General features: G+C 43.7%; 1 protein-coding gene across 1 annotated transcript in view; it reads left to right on the top strand.

Moving 5' to 3' along the window:
- Positions 1–401: 401 nt before the first annotated feature.
- LOC121836173 (clotting factor G beta subunit-like) overlaps positions 402–14,445 on the top strand; it is a 36,225-nt gene continuing 22,181 nt past the window's right edge. The window contains exon 1 of the mRNA XM_042290993.1: positions 402–450. Within this exon, the coding sequence (XP_042146927.1) occupies positions 402–450 (49 nt within the window). The remainder of the gene's footprint in view (positions 451–14,445) is intronic.

Genomic DNA, 14,445 nt, shown 5'->3' with positions numbered 1-14,445 from the left:
TGAAAACCCCTGAATTAAACTGTTATACCAAAGAAGTCGTGGGGATCCGTCAACTTTGCGTTCAAAGCAATTTCTAAACCCCTCTGACATCTCAATGCCGAAACGTTTGGTGTGGGTATCAAAATTGCACAATACATATTCAAAGGTGACTTTCAATTGTTTAGAAGTGGGTGGTAACATCGGAATCTGAAACCGTATTTTCGCTGCATCGAAACAACTTCATAGTTCAAATGACATCACACAAGCGCTTTGTATTTGAAGATGAAGGCGGAAAATCTTACATCAGCATAAGGCCATTTACGTCATATGTAAGCGTATTTAACACGGACACGCAGCACTTGTGTTTTTCCCAGTTCGGAATCAAAAATCAACCTAGGAGGTCCTTGCCGATATTGGGAGGAATGAATTCACTCTTTCTCATATTCGTATACACCCTTGCCTTGCTATACGGTAAGTGAGGAAAACGCCATTAATTAGTAAAGTGATATCCGTTTACTAATCAAGCAGAAAGCATTGGCGACAAAACATATATTTCTGACTCAAGTCTTACCTTTGCGCTAAGTCTCTCTCAGCATGTGCGTAGAGATCGCGCATATGTCTTTTATTTCTTGAATACATAACCGAATGCGCAGTCACTCAGTTAGAACTAAGCTTAGAATTTCTCACGTTGGTGCTTGTCGGGGGGCGTCTATTCACATTAACTTGTTCAAAAAGTTAGTCGCGATTAAAGCTTGATCAAATGTCTATCTTTGTTTCTCTTCATTGTACCCTACAAAAAGTTGTCTTGAAACTTAGCTGAGTGATATTGATCTCTACAACAATATATTTTGAGAAATGCTCGAAAAAAAAATAAAGCAATACAAGTCTATAAGCGTGTGTGAGAAAACTCCTGCAAAACAGGAGTTTTCTCACACACGCTGAGAAAACTCCTGCAGGCCGATTCTTGAATATGCCTCCGAGCTATGGGACCCTTACCAACAGTACCTCATCAACGACAGAAAGTATTCAGAATAGGTCTGCCAGGTTCGTTCTTAACTCCTATAATTGGCGTCAAAGCGTGACTGCCTTAAAAGAGGAACTCAAGCGGGAGCTTCTCCAAACTCGCCGTAAATGCCTTCGGTTAAAACTACTACACGCGATTCATTACGAACTCTCTGGAATTGATAAAGGAACATACTTACTTGAACCACATTTCATTTCCCAAAGACGTGATCACTCGAGGAAAATTAGACCTTTCTCATCCAAAACTGACATTTTTAAACATTCTTTCTTCCCGAGCACTATTCAGAGCTGGAATGAATTACTGGAGGAATTAGTGTTAGAGAAAAACAACTCAAACATTTTTCAAGCTCTGCTTGGCCTTTAGCACTCAATGTATGTTGTCTTCGTTATGTGTTATTCCTAGTTACGTGTATATTGGTGCAACAATGAGCGCGTTTCTCTGCGTTACATTTTCGCAGGGCTGGTTTCATGTTGTTCTATGCCTTGCTGCAGGCTGCGAGTGCTTTTACTTAATATTCTGTGACGCCCTTTGTTTTTCTTCTTTTTGCCCCTCCCCCACTATAATGCCTTCACGGGCGCTGTGGGGTACATGTAATAAATAAAAGTAATAAATAGACAATTGCATTTCGAAATGGACAGTCAGTGATTAAAAATGATAATGAACTTCCCTGTTTGTTTTACCAGTAAAACAACACCCCTGACAGGCTCCAATACAAACTGACGTGCCTAGGGTTATCTAGTTGCCTTTTGCCACCCTCTGCAATTATTTAGACTTGAAATAAACTTATATTTTTAATAGAACTATAACAGCGCTGTAAATATCCCTGTGTTTTAAATTAAGCCTCATCAGCATTTATCTTCACTGAAGAGTGCCGGGATTTGGTATACCAATATAAAAACATCAGTTTTACGTTTAGCCTGGAATATTGTTTTGCACGAAATAGCAGACTATTAGTTTATGCATAAAAATTTAGGCTTGGTATTCTTGGTACACGTGATAACTAGGAATGGACGTTTCTTCAATACAGAAGATTGTTCGTTGTTTCGCTCTTTCATGTCCAAGTCTAGAATTCACTTCCGTGGTGCTAGGACTAAAACATTCCTCACTCCCGTGGAGAATATGGTTTGCTAGTCAGTAAGGCTCATGGCTTTGCGTTGCCTTCTGTCTGTTCGTACACAACTGCAGTGAGCATGGTGAGTGTATATTGAAGGTGACGCGATAATCATTCGATTCAACTGTTGGTTAGACTACATTGGTCAGAGGTGAATGCTAAGATATCAACCGTTAGATTCTCTCTTAACTATCTGTCGTTACCCCTTAATAATAGTCCTTCTTACCCATATCAGTATGTTAAAACCTCACCCGTTGCACCTGCCGAACCAAAAAAACGCGACACGGAAGAAATTACTTCCTCGTTATTTATTGCGCAGATGTAATGTACTCATGAGGAATTCAGAAATAAGTGTTTGGAGAATCTGTTCCTTCCCGGTACCGCCTTGACGAGTGTTGCGTGTCTAGCGGGCGGCTACACGTACTATCGAAAATCCGATAAATACTCTGATGCTTTTTATTATAGAATTGGCCAAATTAATTAGGGGGTACTATGAGAAAAAAGGTCGTACTATTCAATAACTTTTGGTTAGTTACTCTTGTCGCATATGCTACTAACTTCTTACCAACTACAGCGTGTAGCAGGCGTGCTCTTAACAGTTAATACTTAAAAATGTATTAAAGGAAACTAGTCTCATTAGCAAGACTATGAAAAAACCACTACGTTGGTTCAGACTGAATGATAACTGCTGTAAAATATCTTAGTTCCCACCTAAGGAGAAGCTAGAAGGTGCTAGCTATAGCCCAATTCAAAGGTCCCAAATATTATTTGCATTGCTCGCGCGGATATAATTGCACCGTCTACACTTTATATTGCACAAACATTACGCACGCCATAAATCGGCTGAACTCACTACACACAGGGATCACGTAAACAAACGCAGCACGCGAAAACACGTACACGGTCCCACGCTACACCGATCACTTGCTGCGTCGTTTGCTATTTTTACTTTTATACCGGCCTTTCTCAAAGCACGCCTTTTCTCCGGTGACAAACTTACCAACAAATAATTTACAAACAACCTGTCCTTTTGTCGCTAATATCGTTTCTCGACATTGAATATTAATCGAATAAGGGATTAATCTCTTAGTTAACATGCCATTCACGCTGTAAATCGTTGCTCCAGTCGATATTACTACCTGCTCCTCTGAGTTTCACAGCCCATGTTTCCGCCTCTGTGTATATTTGTGAGTATAGTGACTTATTGGGGATTCAAGTATTGGATAAATATGGCGGTCTAAAACAGATCGTGCAGTACCATGTGCAAGCTCAGCGCGCCACGGTGCGGCATCATCAAGCAACCATTTTTCTAAAAATGGCCCCGTATGTTATCTCAACGTTACGAACCTCCAGCAATGTGGTGGCGTAACCGAGTTTTCAGGGGCTTGATTTTTTTAGAAAAAGCAAAGACGAGATAAGAGATGGCCAAATTACTTTAGTAAATACGTTTCCGAAACTGCAAAAAATAAATAAATTACATCACACATTACCGCAGACTAAAAGTAATTACATTGCAATTACTTCAGAGTAATAAAATTACATTGACATTTATTTTCAATGCATCTAGTCAGTCCTTCGTGCTCATTTTATTTACAGTATATGTACCAAAACTCAGGTCTTCCTGTTTACACCACAAAAACCCGATGCACCACGAACCGAACGACACTGAACGGTCGTTCTGATGACGGACCCGACATGAGCGTTAAACAATATGAAGTGCGAGTGCGAGTGCGCCACTAGGGCTGAGAACGTCACGCTTAATACTTAGAGAAAATACCATTGACCACCAATACTGGAAACTCGAGCCAAATACATGGGGTTGTCGGGAGGCACAGAAGTGCTGCCATCTCTCGGTGTGGGATGGTAAACTATGAGCTCGAAATTAAAAGCATGACAGTCATTCACTGCACTATCTTTTCTCGTCACACTATCAGGAATTGTGAATATACGGCAAATCGGTCTGCCGATTTCAATTGAGCAAGTGCTGATACACGTAATTTCTAATAATCGGCGCGCTTCATATTAGCACTAAGTATTTATATTATATAGACCTATGTATTACACCTGGTACGAATGACCTACTGGCAATTAATGACTTTCTAGTAAATTGACAGTTTATGGACCACTCTAAAGGTTATAGTTGTTACTAGCTGTAGTGACTGGTTCTTTACAGTTGGAAATAAAGCACAGCAGTTTAAATATTTAATTGCTCCATAGGTCATTATTTTAAATTATATGAGATGCACTTCCAATGAGGCTGGAAATGCTACACGACGTAGTAATTACAGCCAGTAAATGCTGCACTGGCTGTTTAACGAAGAGTCAGTATTTATAAGAAAGTAGAAATAGTGTCCGGTTCAGTATTACCTGCCGTTTTGGGGGCCTGGTTAGCCTCTAATGACTGCAATCACTATTGAATTGTACTTCTGAGTTATTTGGACAAGTATAAACTAGATTGCCTTACAAGGGCTAATTAAAGTTTACGACGACCGTGGACGATGCTGAACGGATGCGGCGAGCGGCATCTTTTGCCGGAAGGCCTACGCCAGCATCGGGAGTGGTGCCCAAGACCGCATGGAACAAGGGTGGAGCCGCCACGTCAGCCATCCCTTGGCAGACGACATTGTGGGCGACATCTCAGCACAGGATGACGGTGACAGGCACAATGCTGGTCAGGCAGCTGCAGCGTTGGACGACGACGGCTTCACACTCGTGAAGCGAAAACGGCGCGCTCTGGCGTCATCCGGAACTGCAAAGTCTGATAAGGTACTTGCCGTGGCTCGCCACACAAAGGCTCTCTTCATATCGAGATTGGACCCAAAAACATCAGTTGCAGACATCGAAAACCTTACAGCCCCTTTCTTGGACAGCAAAATTGCTAGTGTCACGAAGTTGCAGACGAAATTCGAATCATATTCTTCGTTTCAGCTCGCAGGGTACTTCTCAGTTTTTGAAATCTTGAACAAAGCAGAAGTGTGGCAAGAGGGTCCAATCTTCCACCAGTTTTTCGGCAAACTAGACCGCTCGAGAGTACATGGGTCTGAATCTTCATCTTCACCAGCTGTAAATGCTTAAAACACTTGAAATGTATTATCTAAACACCCGGGGCCTCCGTTCTAAGGCCGTTGAGTTTATGTTTAATATTTTGTTAAGCCTATCTGAGATCATATGCCCAACTGAGACCTGGCTTTGTCCCGGCATTTCTATAAATCGCTATTTTCCTCCAACTTTACGGTGTTTCGCAAAGACAGAGATTATGCTAACACGGGCATGAAAGTCGGGAGTTGTGTACTGATTGCTGTAAATTCTTTAGTTCAGTGCCACAGAAGGAAAGATCTCGAATCCTATGCTGAGTGTGTCTGGGTTGAACTACCTGCCAGCGATGATTTTAACTATTTAATCGGAAATTACTATTTTCCTCCTCTTTTCAGCGATCTTGAATTTATCGAACATTTTGAATCACTGCAGAAGAAGGTCGACTTTTCTAAGTTTCGTGCCCAGATTCTAGGCGATTTCAACTTGCCTGGAATTTACTCGGGCGCTGGCATGAATTTTCGCACAACTGGCGTGACTTCTAGAAAAGCCGCCGGGGTTTTCTAGAAGTTTTTATCAGTACGATTAAATTCAAAATTCTTGTGGAAATGTTCTAGATATGTGCTTATCTAACGCACCGCTCGAGCCGGCGGTATCATCTGTAAACCCACTCGTACCCGTTGATGTTTATCATCCACCGTTCAAGACAAAATTCTGCTGATCATGTAGGCTGTCATGTCTGGGCGCGCGCCGCCGATAACAGAATATCGTAGTACGGCGCATGCGCCACTAAAAGATAAAAAGCGGTGCTCCGCTGGCTACCGCCTTCTTTTGCTCAGTTACACCACATCCATGAGCATGGTGGAATAAACCTGTCCTTTCGCCTTTGGAAACCTGCTTGTTCCTCGCTTCTAGCCGACATACAACAACTGGCGACGAGGTTGGGACAAGGACCGTCGGCCGAGAAAAGCAGGTGTTTCCGCAGGGGCGGACATAGCATCGACAGCCATCATGAGCGAAGAAGCCGGGACGCACTTCGCCGGTCGAATGGGTTATCTGGAACCATTCGACGAGTCTTCCAGCGACTGGGCTTCTTACGACGAAAGGTTAACGTCGTTCCTGATCGTCAACGGAGTTCCAGAAAGCGACAAAGTTCACGCCTTCCTCAGCATCATCGGTCCGAAGACCTACGCGCTACTGAAGTCCCTGACTGCTCCGGAGCTGCCTTCAACGAAGAGCTTCGAGTACCTCAAGAAGGCCCTCGGCGACCACCTGTCACCCAAGCCGTCCATCATCGGTGAGCGAGCCAAGTTTCACCGGAGAGCGCAACATGAAGGCGAGTCTATTTCCGAGTACGTCGCCGAACTTCGAAAACTGTCGCAAACGTGCGACTATGGAAGCGTTTTGGACGAGTCACTCCGCGACCGCTTCGTGTGCGGATTATTAAGGGAAGACATACAGCGCGTGCTGTTCACGGAAGACAGCAAGCTAACGTTCCAGAAAGCGGTGGAACGCGCCCAAGCCATGGAAGCTGCGAAGCAAAGCGCGGCTGAGGCTCGCGTCGGCAACTCAAGCGTCACTGACGTGCACAAGGTGCAAGCAGGGAATGAGAAGCAGAGGGACAGCTGCTATCGCTGCGGGTCGTCACGGCACCGCAGTCAAGAGTGCCCTCATCGGCAGAGTGTATGCCACAAGTGCGGCAAGAAAGGTCACATCCAAAGGGTTTGCCGAAGCGGGACTGACGTAGGGGGCAAGAAACGTCCGCCAGGAAAAAGGGTAAAAACGCTGGAAGTTGAAGGACGACTAGCCGTCGTACACGGCGTGTCTTCGCCCAGCCTTACCCCAGTGACGGTGCAGATGGTGATCAACGGATCTGCGGTTGAAATGGAACTAGACACAGGAGCAGCGGTAACTGTAATGTCTGCTAAACAGTTTCACCAGTCTTTTCCGTCTGTGAAACTGACGCCAACTGTAGTCAGGCTTCGCACCTACACGGGAGCCCTAGTTCGACTTCAAGGCGTTGCGACAGTCAATGTGCAACATGGTGAGGCGTCAGTACAGCTGCCACTGTACGTCGTCGATGGAGCCGGGCCGCCACTACTGGGCCGGGAGTGGCTTCGAACGATACGACTCGACTGGAACAAGATCTGGGAGCTGAATCACATCTCAAGGTCAGACGTTTTTGCTTCTAAACGTATAAAACAGAAGCTTGACTCTTTGCTGTCAAAGTACGAGCCACTGTTCAACGATGAGCTCGGAACTATAACTGAAGAACGAGCAGAACTTTTCTTCAAACCGAACGAGAAACCGAAATTTCTAAAAGCGAGAAACGTTCCGTTCGCGTTGCAAACGGCTGTTGAGGCGGAGTTGTCGAAAATGGAAAAGATGGGCATTATCACTCCGGTGACTACAGCAGAATACGCCACGCCTGTCGTGCCGGTTATCAAAAAGGACGGGGGCATTCGTCTTTGCGGCGATTATAAGACCACTGTCAACCCTTGTCTTGATATTGACCGTTATCCACTTCCAAAAGTTGATGATCTATTCGCGGCCCTATCAGGAGGCGAACTCTTTTCGAAGATAGATCTTAACCGAGCTTATCAGCAGGTGGTGATGTCAGAGTCGTCAAAACGCTACCTCACGCTGAACACGCACAAGGGGCTGTTCATTGTAAACAGACTTCCTTTTGGAATCTCGTCAGCACCCGGAATTTTTCAAAGAATAATGGACACCATGCTGAAAGGTTTGAGCGGCGTTTGTTGTTATCTAGATGACATTTTAGTCACGGGCAAGACTACGGAAGAACACATGGCCAACCTTGAAGCAGTGTTGAAGCGTCTACTTGAACGAGGAGTTCGAGTCAAGAAAGAAAAATGTTCGTTTTTTCAGCCTGAACTTCGCTATCTAGGTCACAGGATCAGCGCTGACGGCATCTCGACGTCGTCTGACAAGGTGGAGGCGGTGCTCCAGGCTCCCGAGCCCAAGACAAAGCAGCAGCTCCAGTCTTTTTTGGGTGTCGTCAATTACTACGCCAAGTTCGTGCCCCATCTTGCAACGACAGCCCAACCGTTTTACAGATTGCTGCGCAAGGACGAGCCATGGTGTTGGGACCAGCTTTGCCAGGAAGCCTTCAACACCATGAAGGCCGAGCTGGCGTCGCCTCCCACCTTGGCCCACTACGACCCCGACAAACCGCTAAAGCTAGCGTGTGACGCCTCTCAGTACGGGGTAGGTGCTGTAATTTTTCACGTTTACGCAGATGGCAGCGCTAAACCCATCGCTTACGCTTCGCGTACGCTATCGAACGCTGAAAAAGGGTACAGTCAGCTCGAGAAAGAGGCACTAGCCATTATTTTTGGAGTTAAGAAATTCCACTCGTATCTTTATGGTCGGCTCTTCACTTTGGTCACGGACCACAAACCACTCCAGACCATTTTAGGTTCGAAAACTGGAATTCCAACCATTGCCGCTGCGCGATTGCAGCGTTGGGCAGTCGCATTGTCGGCCTACACCTACGATCTTATCTTCAAGAGATCAAGCGAGAATGCCGAAGCAGATTTTTGCTCGCGTCTTCCACTACCGACCGTTGGAAACGAGACTAAAGAAAATGAAGAATCATTCTACTCATTGCGACTGCAATCACTGCCGGTATCTAGTAGTGATATAGCACGTGAAACAGCGCGAGATCCAGTTTTGTGCCAAGTGAAAGAATTCACAAGCGCAGGCTGGCCTGCGTCTGTCTCTGACGAGAAACTAAAGCCTTTCTTCGACAGACGCAACGAGTTGACCATTCATCAGGGCTGCATCATGCTCGGAATGCGAGTTGTCGTCCCAGGGAAACTGCAATCCCTGCTGCTGGATGAACTTCACGAAGGCCATCCGGGTATTGTGCGCAGCAAGGAGCTCGCGCGCAGTTACGTTTGGTGGCCGGGGATCGAGGCGGACCTGGAGCGCAGCGTAAAGAACTGCGTAAGTTGTCAAGAGCAACGTAGTGCGCCTGCCAAGGCACCCCTCCATCCGTGGTCATGGCCCACAACGCCGTGGCAACGTGTTCACATAGACTTTGCTGGACCTTTTCTTCAGTCTATGTTCCTTGTTGTGGTAGATGCCCACTCCAAGTGGCCAGAAGTATTCATGATGCGCTCAACCACGACGGAGAGCACGATTAACACTTTGAGAGAACTTTTTTCTCGTTTTGGCAACCCTGAAACTATCGTGTCAGACAATGGTCCTCAGTTCACGTCACGGGAGTTTAAACAGTTCACACAGGAAATTGGCTCTCGTCACGTCCTGACAGCTCCCTACCATCCAAGTTCAAATGGTTTAGCCGAACGCTTTGTACAGACCCTCAAGAACGCCCTCCGTAAAAACAAGGAGAGTGCGCCTTTACATGTGAAGTTGCAGACGTTTCTGCAGAGCTACCGCAACACGGCTCACGCCACAACGAACGAGTCACCCGCCAATTTGTTTTTGGGGCGACGTTTGCGCAGTCGCCTAGACGTTGTAAAGCCTTCTGTGGGGGAAAGGGTAGCCCGCAAACAGTTCATGCAGACTGCAAGCCGGCGTGGGCACGATCGTGACTTTGCCGTTGGTGATCATGTGCTCATCCGTAACTACTGTGGCAAACCCAAGTGGGTGCCTGGAGTGATTCTTGCGCAGCATGGCCCTGTTTCCTACCAAGTACGCGCCACCACCTCCAGAGGCAGCTTCACCTGGCGTCGGCACAAGGACCAGCTGCTAAGAACTCCAAGCCTTGCCGACGAGGACGCTGACCAGGAAGGCACAGAGTTCTTGTTGGTTCAACCGAGCGACAACGCACCCCAACCATCGTCCTCGTCACCTACTGGCGGAACTGTCCCAGCCGAAGCAGCACAAGCGCCTGCTGCCCGACGGTATCCGGCAAGAACCCGGAAACCTCCCGAAAGATTTCAAGCCGGATCTTAACCTTTTTGAGCGTGTTCAAATAAAGAGGGAGGAAATGTCATGTCTGGGCGCGCGCCGCCGATAACAGAATATCGTAGTACGGCGCATGCGCCACTAAAAGATAAAAAGCGGTGCTCCGCTGGCTACCGCCTTCTTTTGCTCAGTTACACCACATCCATGAGCATGGTGGAATAAACCTGTCCTTTCGCCTTTGGAAACCTGCTTGTTCCTTGCTTCTAGCCGACATACAACATAGGCCACGTGTAAAACGTTCTTCTGCTGGGTATTCTTATTCTCACGGAAATTATCTCGGTTTATATAAGTTTCTAGAGAACTACGACTGGTCAATTGTCTTACACGATGGCATTGTTGACTCCGTCACAGAAAGGTTGACCGCGATAGTTAAGAAGGCTGTGGATGCCTTCGTTCCTAAACGGTGGACGCGCAACTCCCGTTATCCCAGTTGGCTCTCAAAAGATTCAAAAAAATGCATTACGAAAGAAGCTGCACTATCATCGCTTATACAAGAAAACAGGGCTAAGTTTATAGTATCAAAAGTTCAGTATTCATTGTTGTCTCGTTAAGAAACTTTATGAACAAGATAATCGTTTGCCCTTAGATGGCTTCGAGCAAAGCCTTAGAAAAAATCCGAAAGAATTCTGATGCTTTGCTAAGCAACACTTGCATGGAAGTAAAGAAAGTATTTGTCTTCGAGATAATAATGGATACCACTGTTTGCCGGCTGATATCGCGAATAGTTTTGCTGACTTCTTTCGTTCGTGTTATTCCCCTCCTATGAGTAGTTCTTTTAGTGCCACTAATGCTGGTTGTAGTGTTTTTTAGTCTTCGTTTACTGTTGGCGCAGAAGAGATCGTAGAAGCCGTGAAGGAACTGAAACCCAAATTATCGAGCGGTGTTGATGACATACCCATGTTTATTATAAAAGGCTGCTGCTCTTTACTTGCCCCTTTTTTTATGCACATTTTTACTTTGTCTCTTGCACAAGGACACTTTCCCGAGCTTTGGAAAGTGTCTGTAGTTGTTCCTATTTTTAAAAACGGTGATTCTACATTGGTTAATAATTGCCGTCCTGTGTCATTGTTATGTAGTTTTGCAAAAGTTTTTGAAAAAGTAATATATAAACGTGTTTACTTTTACCTTAGCCCAATGATATCTGCGTCTCAACGCGGTTTTTTGAAGGGTAGGTCAGTTGAGTCAAATTTATGCTCGTTTTTAAGTTACTCTGCACCAGTGGTGTCAAGTAGGGGACAGGTAGATGCAATTTATTTTGACATGTCGAAAGCATTCGATTGTGTATGTCATAATTTACTGCTACAGAAGCTGGCCTTGCATGGTTTCGGCCCGCATTTTTGCGCGTGGTCTTCCACGTATCTCATTGGTCGTCGAAACTCTGTTCGCATTTCTGATAGCTACTCTGACGAGTTTATTTCAAGTTTTGGTGTACCCCACGGATCCATCCTGGGACCACTTTTATTCCTTTTGTTCATAAATGACCTTGCTTCCCGTATTACAGATGCGAAAATTCTTTTGTTTGCCGATGATGCTAAGCTTTTTATAAGTGTGAGGTCACTATCTGATTGCTCCCGGCTCCAGGCTGACATAGGACGTGTTTCTGAATGGTGTGTCAAAAACCGCTTGTCACTTAACCCCAAGAAAACTAAATCAATTGTGTTATCCAGAAAGCGTGACATACTTTATTTTTTATATAATTTGGGAGGGGCCCCGATTCCTCGGGCACCTTTTATCTAGGATCTTGGTATATTCATCGATAGTTCACTATTCTTTAATAATCACGTGTCTATAACCGTGAATGCAGCACTGAGAGTGTCGGGAATGATTTCACGGTTGTGTTGCGAGTTGTCTACGCCCCGTTGTGTACTGCACTTGTTTAAGACATTAGTGAGGTCAAGATTAGAATTTGGCTCAATCATTTGGAATTCATTAACGTTATCTCGGGCTCTTTCAATAGAAAATATACATAAACGAATGATTAGAATTGTGTATGACCGTTATATTGGAAGGAAATATTTTTACCATTATGAAACGTTACTTGTTCGATTTGCGTTGCACAAGCTTGCTGTGCGGAGGCAATACAGAGATTTTATATTACTTCCCAAAGTTGTACACGGAGAAGTGAATTCAATTGATCTGTTGCGTTTCATAGACTTTCATGTTCCGTCAAGGGTCAGTAGGAATGTGCTAACCTTTTACCCATCGTGTATGTCATCTGTGTCTCCTTTATCGAGAAACCAATTAGCATTTAATCAGACCCATCTTGACATTTTTTTTTGTTCAAACCAGTTTATGCTTTATGTGCGAAAGTGGGTGTCCTTGAATTACCTATTGTAAGGCGGGTTCTGTATAGTCTTTCAGTTTCTGGTATCTGTTTATATTTTCATTGTGACAAGTATTTCAATGTTTGATATAGTGCTGTGTTTTAATTTTCTTTGTGTGCACCACATCCTAGACTGAAACGTTGTTTGTGGGCACGTAAAATAAAGATTTATTATTATTATTATATTATTATTATTATAATGGCTCTGGGCCAATATCCTAAGCTATTTCGGGGCATATAGACCAAGCAGCTGTTTACTAGGTAGTTCCTCTTGTGATAGACTTTAATGACCATTAGTGACCATTTCGTGATATTTGTAATGTTATGTTTCAGATTGAATTCGAATGACTACTATTTGATATTTGATTTTATTTCCTAATTATATGGCGGATTTTGGGTTCCAAATGACTTTCAATGATAATCAGTGACTCTTTGTAACTATTTCGAGTTATTTGATTGCGCGCAGAATGGCTAATTTTGACTTTTAGATCAATATTTGACATGACCGATATGTAGTATAACTGACTTCTAGTTACTTTCAATGACCTTTGGCCACTATTTCGAGTTACTTGACTATGTGCAGACTGAGTAGGCTTCATATCGCTATTATTGTCTATATGATCATGTTTATAAATTTAATGGCAGATTTGGGGTCCAAATGACTTCCGTGACTGTCAATCACTATCAGTCACTATTTTGAGTTATTTGATTCTGTGCAGACTGAGTTGGCTTACAATAGCTACTATTGGCTATACATTCATATTTATAATTATATGGCAGATTTCGGGTTCAAATGACTTCTAGTGATTGTCCATGATTATCAGTCCCTATTTTGAGTTATTTGATTGTGTGAAGACTGAGTTGGCTTCATATGGCTATTATTGGCTATATGATTATATTTATAAATTATATGGCAGATTTGGAGTTCAAATGACTTATACTGACTATTAATGACTATTGGTCACAATTTTGAGTTATTTAATTGTGTGCGGGCTAAGTTGGATTCCAATGGCTATTATTGGCTATACAATATTATTTTTTTATTTATATGGCAGATTCGTGGTTCAAATTACTTCTAGTGCCTATCAATGGCCATTAGTCACTATTTCGACTTACCTGATTGTGTGCAGACTGAGTTGGCCTAATATGGCTATTATTGGCTATATGATTATGTTTATATATTATAAGCTAGGGTTGGGGTCCAAATGACTTGTAGTGACCATCAATCATTATCAGTCACTAATTCGACTTATTTGATTTTATGCAGGCTCAGTTGGCTTCTAATGGCTACTATTGGCTATACAATCATATTTTTTTATTTATATGACAGATTCGGGGTCCAAATGACTTCTAGAGACTCTCAATGACTATTAGTCACTATTTCGACTTACCTGATTGTGTGCAGACTGATTTGGCTTCATATGGCTATTATTGGCTATATTATCATGTTTATAAATTATATGGCAGATTTGGGGTCCAAATGACTTCTAGTGACTATTAGTCACTATTTCGACTTACTTGATTTTATGCAAGCTGAGTTGGCTACCAATGGTTAGTATTGGCTATAAACATCTGTTATTGACCTGGTTGGCTCGAATTGCCGAAAAATGGCTATTTGTGCTTATTGGTAGCAATATTCTGCTATTCAATACTTATGAATGAAAATGGCTTGAAGTGGCTATTGTTAGCAATAGCATATCATCTTAACAATATCCCCTTAAATCGCTTCAGAATGAACGTTAGTGACAATTAGTGAGATAGTATTCATGATGTTTCGATTATGAATGGATTCAAGTGTCTGCTATTATTGGCCATGGGCAGTTCTTGGCAAAATCGGCTTGAAATGTCTATACATGTCTATCAGCGACTATTATTGGCAATTTATGCAATTGGAGTGTTTATAGATTTGAATGACTTCAACTGGATGTTATTAGCTATAGGCATCTATTCTGGACTTGGTTGCTTGGATGGGCTATTATTGGCTATAATCATCTGTTCCTCACCTCGGTGGCTTGAATT

The sequence above is a fragment of the Ixodes scapularis genome, unplaced genomic scaffold, assembly GCF_016920785.2.
Source record: "Ixodes scapularis isolate PalLabHiFi unplaced genomic scaffold, ASM1692078v2 PGA_scaffold1__304_contigs__length_218370807, whole genome shotgun sequence".
Classification (NCBI taxonomy): domain Eukaryota; kingdom Metazoa; phylum Arthropoda; class Arachnida; order Ixodida; family Ixodidae; genus Ixodes; species Ixodes scapularis.
This window is presented reverse-complemented; position numbering and strand designations above follow the sequence as displayed.